Source organism: Podarcis erhardii, assembly GCF_964252035.2.
Source record: "Podarcis erhardii genome assembly, chromosome: Z".
In the NCBI taxonomy this organism is placed as follows: Eukaryota; Metazoa; Chordata; class Lepidosauria; order Squamata; family Lacertidae; genus Podarcis; species Podarcis erhardii.
The window spans coordinates 50,861,297-50,881,421 of record NC_138504.1 but is presented as its reverse complement, the minus strand read 5'-3'; the positions used below and the strand labels follow the sequence as shown (position 1 = coordinate 50,881,421).

The window sequence follows — 20,125 nt, the reverse complement described above, 5'->3', positions numbered from 1 at the left end:
GTTCTCAGTACCGGCACCTTCCCCCAACCCCGTTAAAAGTGCAGCACTTACTGTAAAAACTTCATGGCGAGTGCCAGCAACATTTTTCTAAAACAAAACACAAAGAAAAAAGCACCACCATTGATTTCCCCCCATGTGAGCAATTGGGGGGTTTGGTGCTATGCTGCGCAGCCCACTGCCCAGGAACCAAGCCTCACTTCAGGTACGCACCCCACCCCCCTGTGTGAGATGAACCGCACAGGCACTTGGAACTATTTGGCACAGCAGCTTGTCTGGTGTGTTTTGAGAAAATTGTGAACTTTGTGCAACTCTTCTGAACGGCTGGGTCAGCTCAGGTTCATTGAGAGAAGTGAGGTTACAGGGAACCAGGCAGAGGGCCTTCTCGGTAGTAGCGCCCGCCCTGTGGAACGCCCTCTCATCAGACTTCAAGGAAGTAAGCAGCTATCTTATTTTTCATTTATTTATTTTTAAAAGTAAAGGGACCCCTGACCATTAGGTCTAGTCACTGATAACTTGGGGGTTGCGGCGCTCATCTTGCTTTATTGGCCGAGGGAGCCGGTGTGCAGCTTCCTGGTCATGTGGCCAGCAGGACTAAGCCGCTTCTGGTGAACCAGAGCAGCGCACGGAAACGCCATTTACCTTCCCACTGGAGTGGTACCTATTTATCTACTTGCACTTTGACGTGCTTTCCAACTGCTAGGTTGGCAGGAGCTGGGACCGAGCAATGGGAGCTCACCCCGTTGCAGGGATTTGAACCACCAACCTTCTGATCAGCAAGTCCTAGGCTCTGTGGTTTAACCCACAGCGCCACCCACGTCCCTTAGCGATTGTATCTTTAAAAGACATCTGAAGGCAGCCCTGTTTAGGGAAGTATTTAATATTTAATGCTGTATTGTATTTAAGACTCGATTGTATTTAAGACCCCAGAGTGGCTGGGGAAACTCAGCCAGATGGGTGGGGTATAAACAATAAATTATTATTATTATTATTATTATTATTATTATTATTATTATTATTATGAAATCAAGGCAACGTTCCTCTCACCAGCAAGGATTCTGCACCCAACTCAGTCTGTTTGCCAGCACTATGAGCAAGTGCAAATGTCTAAGACTGGGCGGAATACTAAACAAAGACTTTTAAAGCAGAAACGAAAAAGAATGGTGGCCTTCTCCATTCCCATCATCAAAGAAAGTGAAAATCAGGTGACACAGGATGCTCAGGTAAGGCCAGGGAAAGAGCAGATGTGAAAAGCATTACCTGATGATTTGAATGCAGTCAGTTGTACAGCCTGAGAGAGAGAGAGGGAGAGAGAGAGAGAGGGGGAGAACACATCAACAGGTAGGTAAATGGTTGCCAGACTCAGCAGCCCCCCACCCAGCTTCCTCTGGTGTCGTAAGACCAATGCGAAAGTGCTTTGCAAACATGAAGCAGTCTAGGTCAGTCTACCTGGTAGCCATCTGATCCAGCTCTGCTAACGGAATTACTGTTTGGTTCCCTGCACTGCGCTCAGGCTGTGAGGCTGAAATCAGCACAAGAGGAGCGGTGGTCTTCCTGGTGGGTGTTTGTTGAGCATCCACACCGACTTGCTTTCACAAAGCCTGCATGGGGGGCCACGTGCAATGTCTGGTCTGTTTTTTAGCATTCCTTCCTATTTGTTTTACGGCAAGGTTATACAGTGGTACCTCGGGTTACAGACTCTTCAGGTTACAGACTCCGCTAACCCAGAAATAGTGCTTCAGGTTAAGAACTTTGCCTCAGGATGAGAACAGAAATCTTGCTCCGGCGGCGCGGCGGCAGCAGAAGGCCCCATGAGCTAAAGTGGTACCTCAGGTTAAGAACAGTTTCAGGTTAAGAATGGACCTCCAGAATGAATTACCGTGTTTTTTGCTCTATAAGACTCACCTTTTCCCTCCTAAAAAGTAAGCAGAAATGTGTGTACGTCTTATGGAGCGAATGCAGGCTGCGCAGCCATCCCAGAAGCCAGAACAGCAAGAGGGATTTCTGCTTTCGCTGCGCAACGATCCCTCTTGCTGTTCTGGCTTCTGAGATTCAGAATATTTTTTTTCTTGTTTTCCTCCTCCAAAAACTAGGTGCATCTTGTGGTCTGGTGCGTCTTATAGAGCGAAAAATACGGTGTCTTCTCATCCATCAGATATTACCCTCCACTTTTTAGTGCATTCCCTATCAGCTCTCCTAACCACAGTGGTTAGTCTGTTGGACTAGGACCTGGGAGACCAGGGTTCAAATCTCCACATTTGGCCATGAAGCCCCCTGGGTGTAACCTCAGGCCAGTCACTGCCTCTCTCAGCCTAACCCACCTCACAGGGTTGTTGTGGGGATTGAACGAGGAGAAGCCACCTCAAGCTCCTAGGAGAAAAAGGCGTGATATAAATGCAAGTAAGTAAGTAAATAAGCCTGCCTTCATTTCAAATGCTCCATACATCTGATGTTTATTGGATGGATTTCCCCCCAAATTGATTTTTGAATTCTGAATTTATTGTTATTCACGTTCTGAATTTATTGTTATTGACGTTTCAGTGTTTTAAATTTGTTGTTAGCCGCCCTGAACCCGGTTTTCTGAACCAGGAAGGGTGGGGTATAAATAAAAAAATATTATTATTATTATTTATTATACCAAGAATCTGAGGTTTTACATAACAAGGACTAGAAACCTCCTGTTGTTTCTAAGTAGGTCGTCTTGGAAGTGTGTGAGCTGGGGGTTTCCTTTCGACCCGGTGATCGGGGGGCTATGCTACACTGCACAGTTCCTGGCTTTCATCTCAGAAGGCTGCAAACTGCGAATTAACATTCTTTTCCCTTTTTCCTAATAAAACAGGCATGTTTCTTGGCATTAAGGCTGACATACTCAGTTACGGAACTGCATGTGGGCCACACTGGCAAGGCAAAAGGGTTTCCCTGCCCTACGGCAGTAAGGGGGCTTGGCTCCCCAGGCCCTTCCCAGCCCTCTATTTTGATAACAGGGAGCTGAAACAAGCACAATGCCTGCAGGTGACGTCAAAACCCAGCTCTTCCTTCTGCAGATGCTGCTGAGAGCCTGGTTTGTCCCTCTTTGGCACAACAGAAAAGCTCTCCGTCCTGTAAAAGGGATAGATTTGCAGAGGCTTGGCTTGCTTGGGAAGATCTAGGACAGAAAAAAGGAAGTCTATCATAATGCAGTGCGTAGTTAGACCATGGAACTCCCTCCCACAGGAGGCAGTGATGGCTGCCAAGTTGGACAGCTTTAAAAAGGGTTTGATGCATTCATGGAAGAGAAGGGGGCTATCGATGGCTCTGCCCTGGCTCCGCAGTCAGAGGCAGCAGGGCTCCTGAATCCCAGTTGCTGGAGAGATACGGCTCTTCTTCTGGTTTCCTATTCAGGCACCTGCTTGGCCACTGTGAGAACTGGGTGCTGGATTCGATGGTCACTGGCCTGATCCAGTAACCTCGGGTTAAGAACTTAATTCGTTCTGGAGGTCCATTCTTAACCTGAAACTGTTCTTAACCTGATGTACCACTTTAGCTGCTGGACCATAAAGAAGGCTGATCGCCGAAGAATTGATGCTTTTGAATTCTGGTGCTGGAGGAGACTCTTGAGAGTCCCATGGACTGCAAGAAGATCAAAACTCCCCATTCTGAAGGAAATCAGCCCTGAGTGCTCACTGGAAGGACAGATCCTGAAGCTGAGGCTCCAATACTTTGGCCACCTCATGAGAAGAGAAGACTCCCTGGAAAAGGGAAAGATGGAGGGCACAAAGAGAAGGGGACGACAGAAGACGAGATGGTGGGACAGTGTTCTCGAAGGTGCCAGCATGAGTTTGACCAAACTGCGGGAGGCAGTGGAAGACAGGAGGGCCTGGCGTGCTCTGGTCCAGGGGGTCACGAAGAGGCGGACACAACTAAACAACTAAACAACAACAACACCACTTTAGCTAATGTGGCCTCCTGCTGCTGCGCGATTTCTGTTCTCATCCTGAAGCAAAGTTCTTAACCCAAGGTACTATTTCTGGATTAGCGGAGTCTGTAACCTGAAGCGTATGTAACCTGAAGCATCTGTAACCCAAGGTAACCACTGTAACCACTGTTTTTATGATTTTATTACAAATGTCAATAAGGAAGCACATGGTCTGTCACCTCCACCTGCTTCTCTGTGGATTTCATTGATTCAGTCACCTGTATTCTGCCCCTGACAGTAACGGGTTTTATTTTAATTCTATGTTTATACTCAGTCTTCTATTTTTTAATTATGTGTTTCTCTTCTTGTTGTTGTCTCCGTGATGTAAAGCAACAACGAAATTAATCAACATTCTAAACCCTGTGTGCAGCTGATCGTATCTTTGCTTCTGGGACTAACAGATGGGAATCAGCAGCGACCGACCTTGGCATTTCAGAAATCTGCGCAAATTGCAAAATTAATCCCTCTGGCCTGAGCCAAAGGCTGAGTTCCTAGGAGCTCAGGCAATGGCGTGGTCCCTCTTGCCCAACACCCGGGGTCAATGGGGAGAAGCTGATGGGTTTCCATTTCAGCCCCTGACCGGCTTGGCCAATCAGGGCAGCAAAATGAGCCCAGGGTTCATCCTTGCTAGAAGATTCCCCAGCCTGTTTTTCAGATGGTTTAGTAAACAAAAACAAAACAAGATGGGGATGATGAGCACTGTTTATTTGGCTGAGAGGCAACTAGCGCCCTTGGGAGTTGAATAGTTAGTACTTGGCATCATCCAGTTTGATAGCGGGGGACAAACAGGGCCAAAAAAGTAATCAACTTTGAAAACCTATTTCTGACTTTTCAGAGTCCTTCATTCAGACTGCCAGCTTGGAGGTTGCTGCTGTCAGCAGAAAGCTTGATGGAACAATGAGCGAGTTGCCCTCCTTGCATGGAGTCAACCCTGTCTCTAGCAACGCATGGCAATCTTTCCGCAACACGCCTGCTTGCTTTAGGGGCAGCTCAGTAGCCGTGACCCTTTTAGGTGGGCTTGTTGTTTTGGTCGCCCAGGCTCTCGGGAGAGAAGGGTGCCTTTTTAAAAAGCCCCCCGTGCTCCTACACTCCAGTGCCTTTGGCATGGCTCTAAAACGAGTTGTTGCTCCCTGCCTGCGAAGGCAAGATGATAAAGGTGGGACTGTGGAAGGAGGAGGGGAACGTCCACCTCTCAGGACCCATGGGAGGAAAGCAAGGCGGTTAAAGGGGCTAAGGCACCTAATCAGCGCTAGCAGATACTGAGGACATGCCATGAAGTGGGGGAGACAGCAGACAGCTATATTTGGCTCCAGTTTAACACTGCATTGGAAAAGGGGGGGGGGAACGTCTCCTCCCCCTACCGCCTCTATCACTTGAAGAGAAAAGCAATTGCATTCCAAAATCATCAAAGCAGAGAAAATATATTTAGGGGAAACTCTCATGGGTGGGGTAGGGAACATAAGAATGTAATAAGAGCCTTGACAGATCAGCACCCTGTTCCCACAGCAGCCAAGCGGCTGTGAGAAACCCGACAGCAGGACTGGCGCACCAGAGCCCTTTGGAGCCGTCCTGGCTAGGAGCCATCCGTAGGCACACACCTTGCACTTGCCTAACCCTCTGTCAAGGCCATCCCAGTTGGTTGCCATTGCTGCCTCCAGTGGGAGGGAGTCCCACTGGCTTTTACCTTACTTCACTTCAGGGCAAGGGCTCTTGCTCAGAGGCAGAAAGCACACAAAAAGTTCCAGTTTCAATACTTGGCATCTTCATGATGCAGGTGGGGGGGGGCTGCCTGAAACCATGGAGAGCTGTGCTGAGTCAGGTGGCCCCATGGTCTGGTTCTGACTGCGGACCTAGTTTTATGGGACAGGTCATACCTTGGTGGTGGAGCACCTGTTTCTAAGGCAAAAGGTCCTGGGTCCAGTCCAGGAAGGGATGGGCAAGGCCCCAGGTGACACACTGAGAAGCTGCTGGCCGTCAGTGTAGACTATACTGAGTCGGGTGAACCAAGGGTATAACTCTGTGCAAGGCATCTTCCTCTGTTCCTACTTCTGAGGCAGCCAGCGGGCGCTTGTCTTTTTTTGCTCATTCTCCAGAGCCATCTCATCAAAGCCGTCAACTTACAGATTTGAAAATAAGGGACCAGCAGCCTCGAAAATAAGGGACCAACAGCCAAAATAAGTGATTTTCCAGGCACAGGTATGTTCAACTTCTGAGCCCCTCTGAGCCAAAGGCAGAAAGCCCAGCCAGCAGCCAAATGAAGCCTCATCAATAAGGGACAGCAGCGGGACATGGCGCTGGGATAAGGGGCTGTCCCGCCAAATAAGGGACACTTGACAGCTATGCATCTCATCAGTCAGCTGCATTTGCAGCCATTCTGAGTTCTCAATGGGGAAGGAAGGCATCATCATGAGATAGCTCCTTCCATGGGGTGGGGGTCCAGATCAGTGCAGAAGAAACATTTCCTTGGGGACACACTCACACCCACACCACTTGGCCACTTCACAACAATAAGGTAAGTTTCAAATTCTGCACCCACTGGAATCCTAAAGACATTCTTAAGTGCTCTGAGAACAAAGTGGAATCCAAATTTGGGAGGGATCAGTCCAATGCCCCGCAGTGCAGGTAGGAAAACAGAAGCCTCTTTCACAGGGGGAGGAAACTTGGGAGAAGCTGAAGGACTAAATCTCAAATGCCACTTGGAATGTGCAACCAGCCCTCATGGCTTCCTCTAACCAACAGGGGGTGCTCTGCTCCTTAAGGAGAAGGGAGGGAGGAAGAGGCTGCAGCTGCAGGGGGTCCCAGGTTCAACCCCCCCCCCCGCATCTCAAGGTACATCTGGGTCAAGGCCTCCTATCAGAGGAGGTGGAGGCAGGTGGACCAAGGGTGTGGCCTGGAACAAACAGCTTCCAGTGCAACACAATGGTTAGTGTTGGACTATGGGCTGGGAGGCCAGGATTCCAGCCTGTCCCCTGGCCATCAAGAAGCTCACTGGGCAAGACCTTGTGAGGGGCAGTCGCTGCCTTCCAGCCTAGCCTACCTTGCAGGGCTGTTGCTGTGAGGATAACTTCAGGAGTTAAGGGGAACCATGTGACCACCTGGAGCTCCTCAGAAGAAAAGGCACCATATAAACGCAATAAATAAGTAAATGTGGATGAGCTACATACCGGCCTCTCTGGAGACATAATTGATGCAAGTCCCGCTGGGATTTTGGCGCTGAAGTTCCCTGTGCGAGGGAGAAAGGAGGATCAGCCGGGATGCAAAAACAAAACAAAAATAGTAAAAGATGCTAATTTCATTGCAGGTGGAACAAGTGCCACCTTTGTACCCTTGCCGCTGCTGTTCTTCGTTGCGGAGTCCTTCTCCGAGGAGGGGGAGGCTGTATTCTCTTGGGTGGAGGGGCTGAACTTACCCACCTCCCAGGACGTGTTCCTAGGGCTTGACAGATAGTTGATGGGGTGGGAACAGTTCTGAAATGACACAAAGCAGTTGGACAGCATCCGCCCCCCCCCCGGCAGGTGGCTCCCAGCCCCCAAGGCCACGCTCCACCCTCCGCACTTGGAGGCAGCAAGGCACCTGAATGCCAGTTGCTGGAAACCACAGGGGGGGGCACGGGGGGCGGAGAGCAGTGCTGGATTTAGGGTGGTGCAGGGGACACAAAATCAAGAAGATCCTCTTCTGTGTATCGTTTGCCAAGCCTCACTAAGAACTTAAATTATTATTATTTTTAAAAGAGTACAGACGGACTTCTATTTATAATTAGGCATTTAATTGCACAGCTTTACTTAAGACTTAAAAGATTTGATAAAGATGGAAGAGGAGGCAAGATGGCTTTCGCTAATATGACACAGCATGAAAAAATATATTCCTCCCTTTCACCAAGGCAAGCAGGAGTTATGCGCTGACTGATTTTGCAATGATCTGAGATAACAACTTGGAACAATATACAATGCAGTTGTTTGCAGAGGTCTTTTATATTCATTAGGGTGGTGCAGGGGACACAAAATCAAGAAGACCCATAACTGAGAAGATCTGCTTTGGGGCACCAAATGTTGGCCTTGCACAGGGCGCCATATTCCAAAAGATTGCCAAAGGCTGTCCCTGGGGAGAGTTGCTCTTGCTCTTGACTCCCACTTGTGGGTTTTCCTTGGGGGCAGCTGGCTGGGAACTGTGATAAGAGGACTCTGGAATAGATGGGCCTCCTTTCGTCTGATCCAGAGCAGCCTCTTCTGGTGCTCTTTACGTTTGGAGAAGAAACAGTCAGCCAGAAACAGCCATCACCCAACCAACTTTATAAACCGTATTTTTTGCTCTATAAGACTCACTTTTTCCCTCCTAAAAAGTAAGGGGAAACATGTGTGCATCTTATGGAGCGAATGCAGGCTGCGCAGCTATCCCAGAAGTCAGAACAGCAAGAGGGATTGCTGCTTTCGCTGCGCAGAGATCCCTCTTGCTGTTCTGGCTTCTGGGATTCAGAATATTTTTTTCCTCATTTTCCTCCTCCAAAAACTAGGTGTGTCTTATGATCTGGTGCGTCTTATAGAGCGAAAAATACGGTATTTCCCCCCATATAACCCACATAACAAAACAGAACTTAAAGAGACAAACACATCAAAGCTAAACTGAACTGAACCAAGGTTGACATGGGATGTCAGGTTCACAGGAAGAAATGGCAAAGCTGGTTGTGTGGATACTTGTGACGAGACGCAGAAGGAACGCCGTTGTAAGATATGAGAGAGTCAGGGGGGCTTAAAACACATCTGGAAACATAAATCTATAGCTCAAACCATCAAAGGCGCAAGGAACACTGAGAATAAAAGGCACTATATTACATCAGGAAAATCTTTTCAACCAGTTAGATGCTACCTTTCCAAGATTTCTCAAGAGGCTAGTGGAGGACACAAATGCAATTTTTTTCTCTTTTTTATGCATTTAACAGAATCCTGCCACATTGAGAGAAAAGAGGTCACAATTGTTTTTCTTTCTTTTTTTAATTTTAAAAAAGGGGGTGTACCAGGGATGTTTTTCATTTGATGCAATCAAATTCTATGTATTTTGGACAAACATTTTCCACCTTTCAGCAACCAGCAGGAATGCAGCAATAAAATGGTAATTTAACAAATATTCTGCATTTAATTTTCACCTCTCTTTCCAAAAGAGAGCGAGAGCGAGAGCGAGCGAGCGAGAGAGAGAGAGAGAGAAAGAAATTTCCTTCAAAAAAATTAAAATATTTTCCTTTAGGGTCTTATTCTGTGCTAACTTTAATGGCCACAGGGCAGTGGCCGACATAAGGGGTGCCCTGAATAAGAAAGAGCAGATTTGTTCTCTATTTTGTTCCAGGGGGCAGAAATGGAATCGCTGTTCTGGAAGCCCACAAGGTCTCTAGCACTGGCTGACTCATATGCAGTGGTTTTTAGGGGGAGTTGGAGGGGAGAGGGGCCTTCTGAAGAGGAAAACAGGGTCAGGCAGGGGGAGACCCCAGCACCAGACCACCAAACCTACTGTGAAAGAGAGAGCCTTTTTCTTCTCCTTCATCCGCTGGATGGCATTTCGCACCTGCAAATCAAGCACAAGTATGAAACTGGCCCCTCCAGCCCACAGCAGGAACACAACAAGATGCCTTCAGGCACTAGTGACACTTTTTAAAACAACAACAACAACAACAACACCCCCTGTGCATTTATCTGTATTTGTTGTGGGGTAAGCAGTTACTGGCATTGCAGTGCCAAGGGAAATTCTTCCTCCTTCATGATGATGATTATTTAATTAAATTTATTACCACTTTTTGCCATAGCAACTCAGTGTGACTTACAGAAACAAAACACATACAGTACATTAAATCTGGGGTAGTGGGGGGTGGGGGCGTTCAAAGGTCCCACCCACTCTAAATGGCTGTAAGGTAAAGGGATCCCTGACCATTAGGTCCAGTCATGGCCAACTCTGGGTTTGTGGCGCTCATCTCGCTTTATTGGCCGCCGAGGGAGCCGGCGTACAGCTTCCGGGTCATGTGGCCAGCATGACTAAGCTGCTTCTGGCGAACCAGAGCAGTGCATGGAAACACCGTTTACCTTCCCGCCGGAGTGGTACCTATTTATCTACTTGCACTTTGACATGCTTTCGAACTGCTAGGTTGGCGGGAGCAGGGACCGAGCAACGGGAGCTCACCCCGTCGCAGGGATTCGAACCGCCGACCTTCTGATCGGCAAGTCCTAGGCTCTGTGGTTTAACCCACAGCGCCACCTGCATCCCTTTCTAAATGGCTGCATAGATATTTAAAAGCCAAAGGCCTGGTTTTCGCCTGGTGCCTAAAGAGGTGCAATGACGGTGGCAGGTAAGTCTCTCTGGGGAGAGCATTCCTCAAGTAGGGAGTCACCACAGAAAAGGCCAGTTCTTGTGTTGTCACGGGGGGGGGGGGGGGATGCACACAAAGAAGAGCCTCAGATGACAATTGCAGGGTCTAGGTTGATTCCTGTGCGGGGAGGGGCACCATGGTGGTGTTGGTGGTGAGAAATCCTGGCATTTAATTGTTTTCAAAATGCACCTGCTAGTCGTATGTAGCTGTTTCCTCAGCTGAAGAGGAAAAGGTGGAGGAAAACAGCAGCAACTGCCACCCTCCGTCAGGTGTCATCTGTCCACAGAGGAGTCAGTTGGGGAGCAAAGTTGTCCGACATGCAACAGACTTTGCAGCGGGCTTTGCAGGACTGAGATTGTCCCACAGGCTGGAGGTTTCCTCCCTCCTGCTCTGCGGTGTGGCTGCGTCTTACACGGGGGTTTGGCTCCTAGGGTTCCACGTATATGCGGAAGACTAGCAACCGCTCGCACGAGATCTAGTGGGAACTTGGATGGCCCTAGGGCAGGCATGGCCAAACTCGGCCCACCAGCTGTTTTGGGACTACAACTCCCATCATCCCTAGCTAACAGGACCAGGGGTCAGGGATGATGGGAATTGCAGTCCCAAAACAGCTGGTGGGCCAAGTTTGGCCATGCCTGCCCTAGGAGATCTTGCAAGCAGAATGGCAAGGAGTCAGAATGCCACCACACAGACACACACACGGGAGGATCCAGCAGATTTCAGGGACCCCCAAGGCCGTCACCGTGAGGGTAGATGCCCTTTGCTAGCTGGTTTCACAAGCCATTGATCACATCCTTCCAAGCTCATTTTCTGAAGAGTTGTTGCAGAGAAAACAGGGTGCCAAATCCTGCCCCCTTGCGTAGCGTGGCTGTCCCTTACCTCGCTGTTGTAGATGGCATAGACAAGGAATATGTAGAGACCCTGTAGAAAGACAGAGGGAAGAATCCATGCCAGGGACCTGGAAACAGCCGATGGGCCAGCGTCCTTGCTTTGTTAGCCCCCGCAACAGACATACAGGGAAGGCCAAACGATGTCTCTCTCCATACCAAGGGGCAGAACTGCCCCTTTCGCAAAGAGACGGGCAATTGTCAGCCTTTGGCCTGATTCCATGCGACCGTTGGCTTAATTCATCCAGGGGGAAGGAGGACAAAGAAAAGAGAAAGTTTGGGGTAGACAAAGTGAGAGAAAGGGTCCCTTCCATTTTTTATTCCTGGTAACTGAGACAAACTGAGACAAGACTTTGAAGTTAGAACACAGGTGTGTGTGTGTGTGTGTGTGTGTGTGTGAGGGAGAGAGAGAGAGAGCCCCCACACCAGCCCCCTTCTAAGGCAGCCTACAGCAAAAATTAACTTGGACCAATATGGCCTCAATCCCTAGCCACAGTTTTGTTTCCCTCAGTCCCCCCACCTCCCTGCCCACATCCTGAAGAAGAAGAGCTCTGGTGGACTCAGAAGCTCGCCTCACTATTTTGTGACATTTTGTCTGGTCATAACGGAGGGCCTTTGGGCATTTTTCAAAATAAAAGTGGCACTGCATGCACAAGCCTAGCCTTCCTCTTCCTCTTCCTCCTCTCAGGACATTTGGCGTTTTCCGCTCTAGAGCTGGCACAACTCGCAGCAAGGAGCGGTTCAGGGATGTCTCAAACAAATACAGTACGAATGAATTAACTGTGCGTTGTGTGAAATGACACATCCTTTTGTCCATTTCCTCTCTCAGAATGCAAGCTGCCTCAGAAGTCTCGGATGATGAACCTTTAGAAACACAACTGCCGGCCAAGAGTTTTCCTAGCGCATCCCTCTCCCCCGCCCCCCCCCAACTTAAACAACATCCTGCTCTGAGTCCCTGAGCTTGGCACTGGGATGGGGAGAAGAGTCTCCTCTCATAATTACTACACCCTCCTGCTGTGCTCCTCTGATGCTTTGCCCCCTTATCAGGACAGAATCACTTCCTGTGTTCCTCCAGCTATCAGGAAGCTTTGCAGCTGATGCACTAATTGTGGCCGGCATCTGTGCAACAAGCCCCACTCCTCCACAGGCTGGGGCAGGAGTGCTGCACACTCTGGCACTGACATAACCTTCGTGGATGATGCAGGGCGGCTGCTCATCCTCAGAACAAACACTCCCCTCCCTCTTATTGGCACCGGTGCTCGGAGCAGAGCAGATTGGGGGAGGAAGGTATGGTCCTTTGAATGTCCGCTTGTCTTGTTTCATGAAAGCAATTCTCTGAATAAAGCTCAATTTGTGTGCTGGACACCTCCTTCCTATCCTTTCACAGGAGATGTCCAAATTACTTTTCCTGCTGCTTTGGAGGGCAGGCCCTTAACCAATGGATTCAAATGGCGAGAATGGGAATTCCAACTAAACTTTCTGGCAGTTATGAGACAGTAGAACCAGACAGAAGAGAAGACTCCCTGGAAAAGACCCTGATGTTGGGGAAGATGCGAGGGCACAAGGAGAAGGGGACGGCAGAGGACGAGATGGTGGGACAGTGTTCTGGAAGCTACCAGCATGGGTTTGGCCAAACTGCGGGAGGCAGTGGAAGACAGGAGTGCCTGGCGTGCTCTGGTCCATGGAGTCACGAAGAGTCGGACACAACTAAATGACTAAACGACAACAACAACAAAAAGAACCAGACTCCCTCAGAAGGACTCTCCCCACTTGGATGTTTTCTTGGGCACCCATCCGTCAGGGACACTGTAGTTGTGATTTCCTCGTTGAATAAGGTTGGGCTTGTGAGGGAAATGGCAGGGTCCCTTCCAACCGTACAGTTCTGTGATTCTGTAATTCTACTCTGATTCACGAAGCTAGTCGTATTTTGACTAGAAAGGGGTCCCTTCAAATGGACAGGTGTGCTAGGGAGCCCCTATAGAAGTGTGGGAGGGAGGAGGGAGGGGAGAGAGGAAGACTTTGGAAGGAAGGAGCAATTGTTTTCTCAATAACAAATAATAAATTAATAATTTTTTATTTATATCCCGCCCCCCCGCAGCCGAAGCTGGGCTCAGAGCGGCTAACAACAATAAAACAATACATTCTAAAATCATTTCATTATAAAATTAATTCAAATCAAATTGATACAGGTCACTCACTGCTTGCTTGAGGGTTATGATCTGGGGACTGAGCGTAAGGCCAGAATGAGGTCTAGCCAGAACCACCCTTGCAACCTCCCCCCCCCCCCCGCATGGGTGATCTTACCTCTCTGAAGCTGTGAGCCAAGCGGACCTTGCCCCCAAAGCAAGGCAGAGGTTGTAAGCTCCTCTCCCTTGCTTACTGGGATCTGGGAATTCCTCACATGGAATTGCCCGCTAAGCAAGGCACAGAGCTTAAAAGGTTTCCCCACACCACAGAAAGAGCTTTTAAGCTCTCAGACTTGCGTGCGCTTAATTTGCGTGATTTGCAACTGGCCAATTGGCTGGCGCATAAAGTTGAAATCGCACAGGTTGTGAGTTACCTGTGTGAATTGAACAACATCTGAAAGAAGCTCTTGCTGGATGGAGGAGAAGCAGTCGCTGAGCAAGAGGGAGCGATTTCAGCCGTGGCCAAACACCAGGAAGCTGGTATGGTCAGGGCCTCCCCTGCTGCACAGTGTTGGATATTGCAAGGCCAGCTCTGGACCGAATGTTCAGCGAGAGAACGACTGACGCTCAAGCTGGCCTCCTTTTGAAGCTCTTCCTCCCTGACGGTGAAGGGGAAGGCACTCTGCATGTGCTCAAAGGCATCTTTGCCGTCACAAGGTGCAGCCTCCAGCATGGGCAACTGATCCTGGTGTCTGTGTATGTTCACGCACAGACACACGTGTCTGAGAGATATTTTGCAGGGAAGGTCTGCCTTCCGAGGGAGCTTACCTGGAGGGAGTTCAGCACAATGAAGATGTAGGCCCAGGTGATGCTGACGTGCACAAGAACACCACACACCCAGGTCAGACCCAGGACTGGCAGAAGCACCAGCACTGGCTTGGCTGTTGCCCTGGAAGAGGACAAAGGGGGTTGTGGGTTTGGAGCGGGAGGCAAGAGAAAAAGCAGGCAGTCAACTCATCTGCAGCCAAAGTCAGTGTCAGGGGAGCAAGTCTTTGCCGGTGATGATTACTGTGATTACTAAGTCTCAACACAGGTCTCAAAAACAAGCCATGTCAGATGACTCCCATTTCTTTTTTGATAGAGTTTGCAGATGACACCAAATTTGGAGGGGTAACTAATGCCACAGAAGACAGAATTCGAAATGACCGTAACACATTGGAGAACTGGGCCCAAGCTAAGAGAATGAACATCAGCAGGGACAAATGTCAGGTTCTGCAATAATACAAGCACAACATGTAGGCTAATACAGTAGTTAGTAGAAAATATACAGTAGAATAATCATATCATTCAAATTATAGGAGTAAGCCAATCAAAGTTCGTATGTACAATACAACAGAGTGGTAACGAGGACCGTCAAACCGTGTGTTCAAAACAGATGTCTAATAATAATAATAATAATAATAATAATAATAATAATAATAATAATTTATTTATACCCCGCCCATCTGGCTGGGTTTCCCCAGCCACTCTTCCAACAAAACACTAAAATACAATAACCTATTAAACATTAAAAGCTTCCCTAAACAGGGCTGCCTTCAGATGTCTTCTAAAAGTTTGGTAGTTGTTTTTCTCTTTGACATCTGGTGGGAGGGCGTTCCACAGGGTGGGTGCCACTACCGAGAAGGCCCTCTGCCTGGTTCCCTGTAACTTGGCTTCTTGCAGTGAGGGAACCTCCAGAAGGCCCTCGGCGCTGGACCTCAGTGTTTGGGTAGAACGATGGGGGTGGAGACGCTCCTTCAGGTATACTGGACCGAGGCCGTTTAGGGCTTTAAAGGTCAGCACCAACACTTGAATTGTGCTCGGAAATGTACTGGGAGCCAATGTAGGTCTTTCAAGACCGGTGTTATGTGGTCTCGGCGGCCGCTCCCAGTCACCAGTCTAGCTGCCACATTCTGGATTAGTTGTAGTTTCCGGGTCACCTTCAAAGGTAGCCCCACATAGAGCGCATTGCAGTCTAAGGACAGTTTCACAATAGTCTTTCAAAAGTTTCAACAGAAGACATCTCAAAAGCCTCAAAAGGACAGTGTCTCCGGAATGATACTACTGTTTTGTAATAGTCTTCATCAGTTGGAAATAAGATACAAGGCATACAACCGATGAATGAATGAACTGAGCTACCAGCATACACATTGTAAAATAAAGCAGAATATACAAAACAGATTAAATAAAGGCACATACCCGATATTTTTCAACAGAATATGTAAGAAAGATTCAAGCTAAGGATCAGTGCTCACTAGATAGTGTAGCTGCTGATACTTGAGACACAATTGCACAGGACATACAAAGCAAGTCACAAGTGTTCCCAATAACAATATACTTAAAGGAACAGTATGGCATATATAGCATGCAGAAACAAAGTAGACCCATGAAAAACAAATATACAGAGGAATAGTATTAAATGAGCTTTTGTTAAATGAGTACAAAATGAACTTTTGAAACCTTTGAGACGTCTTCTGTTGAAACTACTTAAAGACTATTGTGAGTCTGTCCTTAGACATCTGTTCTGAACACACGGCTTGACGGTCCTCGTTACCACTCTGTTATATTGTACATACGAACTTTGATTGGCTTACTCCTATAATTTGAATGATATCATTATTCTATTATATATTTTCTACTAACTATTAGCCTACATGTTGTGTTTGTATTGTTGTGCATGGTTCTTATTGCAACACAGGGGTTTGTTTTAGGTTCCGCACTTAGGCAGATGCACAAATATAGGATGAGGGACACCTGGCTCACTAGCAGTACATGTGGGGAGGACCTAGGGGTCTTAGTGGACCACAAGCTTAACATGAGCCCACGGAGTGATGCAGCAGCAAAAAAAGGCAAATGCATAAACAGAAGTCGAGTGTCCAGATCATGGGAAATCATAGTCCAATTATGGGCACCACAATTTAAGAAGGACGCTGACAAGCTGGAAGGTGTGCAGAGGAGGGTGACCAAGAATGATCAAGGGTCTGGAAACCAAGGCTTATAAGGAACACTTGAAGGAGCTGGGTCTGTGTAGCCTGGGAAAGAGGAGATATGATGGCCATCTTCAAATATCTCAAGGGCTGTCAGGTGGAAGAGGGAGCAAGCTTGTTTTCTCCTGCCATGGAGGATAGAACTCAAACCAATGGCTTCAAGCTGTGCAAGCTGGTCTGTTGGGGCCAATGGGGCCCCACCAATCTCAGCCTGTCTTCTTCCTTATAACTGGCCAGTGGGTGACCCTGCCTGTCATTCACTCTGGCTTCATCTCCTTGTCCTCCTCTCTACTAATCCCAATGGGGATCAGCTGCTATTGCACATTCCTGCCTTGCAGGGGGTTGGAATGGATGACCTCAGGATCCCTTCCAACTCTAAAGATAAAGGTAAAGGGACCCCTGACCATTAGGTCCAGCCGTGGCCGACTCTGGGGTTGCGGCGCTCATCTCGCTCTATTGGCCGAGGGAGCCGGCGTCCAGCTTCCGGGTCATGTGGCCAGCCTGACTAAGCCGCTTCTGGCGAACCAGAGCAGCACACAGAAACGCTGTTTACCTTCCTGCCGGAGCGGTACCTATTTATCTACTTGCACGTTGACGTGCTTTTAAACTGCTAGGTGGGCAGGAGCTGGGACTGAGCAACGGGAGCTCACCCCATCGTGGGGATTCGAACCACCAACCTTCTGATCAGCAAGCCCAAGAGACTCAGGGGTTTAACCCACAGCGCCACCTATGTCCCTCCAACTCTACAATTGACTTCTATGGCCATGTTCACATTAAAGCACTAGGATACCAATTTAAACCATTTTGGCTTCCCCAGAGAATCCTGGGCGCTGCAGCTGACATTGTGAACCACCCTGTGACCTTCAGGTGAAGGGCAGTGTAGAAACTCAAGCAGAAGTAGCAGCAGTTTGCTAAGGGAGTTATTTAGGAGGCACTTATTCCCCACCCAGAGCTGCAATTCCCAGAGCAGTTTAACAATCAATCCCTCCCATATAAATACACATGACCAAATGATCTCATGGCTGGCGCACTCCTACTAAATATTATTTTATGTCAAGGTTTATGAATGCTTGATATATTTTGAATAAATATCAACTATGGAATATATTTCACACTATTTATCCTTTTTAAGCTGTATTATCTTGTACTTTTAGTCCTCTTGACATTATTGCTGTTTTTATGATGTATGTGAGTATGATGTTTTAATCATCACATGTGCAAATTTTATTTTATTTTTTTAAAAAATACTTTAAAAAGACAATCAATCCCTCTTTGTCAGGGAACTCTGGGAACCATAGCTCTGTGAGAGAAACAGGGTGTCTCCTAACAATTAGTAAACCTTAGTAAACTACAGCTCCCAAAGCTCTTTGTGGGACGGCATGACCGTTCAAAGCGGTATTGCAACACTTTAAATCTGTGGTGGGAATGTGGCCTCTGATTCTATTTTATTGTTTAAAGTATTTATATCCCACCTTTTCCTCGAAGTCGCTTGAGGTTGGGTACATGGTTCTCCCCTCCTCACAACCCTGCGAGGTAGGCTAGGCTGAGAGGCAGTGACTGGCTTCCAAGGACACCCAGTGAGCTTCTTGGCCAGGCGTGGATTCGAACCCTGGTCTCCCCGGTCCTAGTCTGACCCTCCAAGCACTGCATCACCACTGGCTCTCACACTTCTTCTCCCTAGCAAATGGCATCCAGATAGATGTCCTTCTGCTTCTCTGGTGCCCTTCTCTGGAGGGGGCGGGGGCAGCCCCCAGGGGCCTCCGGGACTCACCAGATCTGGATGCCAATCTGCTTTTCCAAGCTGCTGTTGGGGGTCAGCATCCTTGACCGTCGCCGTGCACTGGAGACAGTCACCATCACCACTCGGAAAAGCACAAAGGTGTTCACCTGCAAAGGAGAGGGGCGAGAGGGTCAGGGGCTGGACCTGAAACAGCAGTCAGCGGCTTTAAGAGGTGGCAGTTGTGGAGGGGGGAGATTTCCTAGAATCCTCCTCTCAGGGAATACGGTAACACTGTCCCCCCCCCCCCCGTATATTGTTGTGTAAATCAGAGTTATCTCCCACACACACAGAAAGTAATTCACCCTGCGGTCTGCAGAGTTCTTCTTGGTCTTGTGAAGGCGCCGAGTTTGAAAACCACTGAATCCCAACATTTGTTCACATGCACCCAGTCCTGCTCTTAACAGAGAAATCTGAGGGTTCCCTTGGACAAAAAACAAGGACACCAGCCAGGAATACCAGCCACCAAGTGGAACAAGATGGAAGCCCTGAACAAGAGAGAACCCAAACTTTTATTAGCTGCTAATCCCCATGTTACACCCCCCCAAACTACATCACTCATACATCACGGTTACATCATGAAAGGGGAACCATGGGGCAGGGTCCAGGATGCTTAGATTCCTGGCACCAGACCTCCCCTTCCATCTTGTTCCAAGCCTACTGGGTGCTGTTTTGCTCTGGTTTTTCTGGCTGGTGTCCTTGTTTTTTGTCCAAGGGAGCCCTCAGATTTCTCTGTTAACACTGCCACACATGGTAGCAAGAACCTTTTGCACTGCAAACCCTGCCAGTGAAAGGAGGAGGCCCCCCCCTTTCCTGACACACTCACCGTCAGGACGAAGAGGACCGGCCCCACAAAAGCCCAGATGATGTCCGTCTGCACATTCAGCCAGCAATGGTTCTCTGCCACGTACTTGTTGAATGACGTGGCCAGGGTCACACCAACAATAACCACAGGAAGCCCTGAAGAGGCAAGCAGGGAAGGTGAACTGCCAACTTTCCTTTTGCATACAACCTGCCCTGGGGCAACTGAGGGGTTCTTAAGCTGTTGGGCCCAAGGCCTGGGGTGGGACTTGGGGGCCTTATCCAGTTGGCCAGTCTCAGGAGACCTCCTAAGAGCCCATTTTCCTTTGCTTCCCAGCAGAACACAGGGGCCCCCTCCACGCATCCTTTCTATTGTGCATTCATGACAATTTGTGCTCATGGTGGTATCTAGGGAGGGCAGTTATACGTGAATCTGTGTCCCAGTTTCACAGGGACTTTTCCTGGAATTATAGAAGCTGTCCTAGTTTCTGAATTGATTCTGGAATGTCCCGCATTTCCTTTTTCCTCCCCTTCACGTCTCAGAGAACAATTCAAAGTGGTGTGGGAGGGCAGGTGGGTGCTGATGATACTGGAAATAAAATACCTGCCCCAAATGAAGGAAATGGTGAGGCTGGCATACGAAGCACTTCCTATAATCTTGACGGAAAATGTAATAAATCCACTTTGAATTCTTTAACTGCAAAGCTTCAGCAGCCAGCCATTTATTAGGAAATGTGTGGAGTGTTGATTCCTTTATTGTAGATGACCTACTCAGAAAGAAGTCCCACTGTATTCAATGGAACTTACTCCCAGGTAACTGGGTAAAGACTTAGACTGCAATCCTAAGCATTTTTACTCAGAACTAAGTCCCACTGAGTTCAACAGGATTTATTTGCTGGTATGTTCTGGATAATTCTCCCAGTTTCCATTATCGTTATCATCATCATCATCTTTTCCCCTCAAGGGAGCTTATAGGCTAAAATTTATTTCATTCTGTTTATCTGTGGAAAGTGTTGTAAATGATCCCTGCCCTCGCACATTTTTCCTTACAACAATTCTGCAAGGTAGGTTCAGTGGAGAGGTTGTAACTGGCTCAAGGTGACCCATGTTGATGTGCAGGTAATGTCTATGCCAGCAGTGGGAGAAACTTCCTGATGTAGAAGACGATGTCCCTGTTTTCATCAGAGAAAATTCTGGAGGGGTTGCA

At 48.3% G+C, this 20,125-nt stretch overlaps 1 protein-coding gene across 6 annotated transcripts in view; it reads right to left on the bottom strand.

The window, feature by feature from the left end:
• The window catches only part of ADGRD2 (adhesion G protein-coupled receptor D2), a 66,882-nt gene that overhangs the window by 6,485 nt on the left and 40,272 nt on the right, over nucleotides 1-20,125 (bottom strand). For 2 of the 6 annotated variants that reach the window (XM_081847508.1, XM_081847511.1), the window contains exons 18-26: nucleotides 18,944-19,077; nucleotides 18,112-18,227; nucleotides 14,143-14,263; nucleotides 11,181-11,222; nucleotides 9,452-9,505; nucleotides 7,278-7,419; nucleotides 7,117-7,175; nucleotides 1,258-1,288; nucleotides 52-87 (exon numbers count right to left, since the gene is read on the bottom strand). In XM_081847508.1, coding sequence (XP_081703634.1) covers nucleotides 62-87; nucleotides 1,258-1,288; nucleotides 7,117-7,175; nucleotides 7,278-7,419; nucleotides 9,452-9,505; nucleotides 11,181-11,222; nucleotides 14,143-14,263; nucleotides 18,112-18,227; nucleotides 18,944-19,077 — 725 coding nt within the window. In that variant the 3' untranslated portion in view covers nucleotides 52-61. Of the gene's footprint in view, nucleotides 1-51; nucleotides 88-1,257; nucleotides 1,289-7,116; nucleotides 7,176-7,269; nucleotides 7,420-9,451; nucleotides 9,506-11,180; nucleotides 11,223-14,142; nucleotides 14,264-18,111; nucleotides 18,228-18,943; nucleotides 19,078-20,125 lie in introns of those variants that run through there. The other 4 variants (XM_081847510.1, XM_081847513.1, XM_081847512.1 and 1 more) reach the window with 3 other exon arrangements.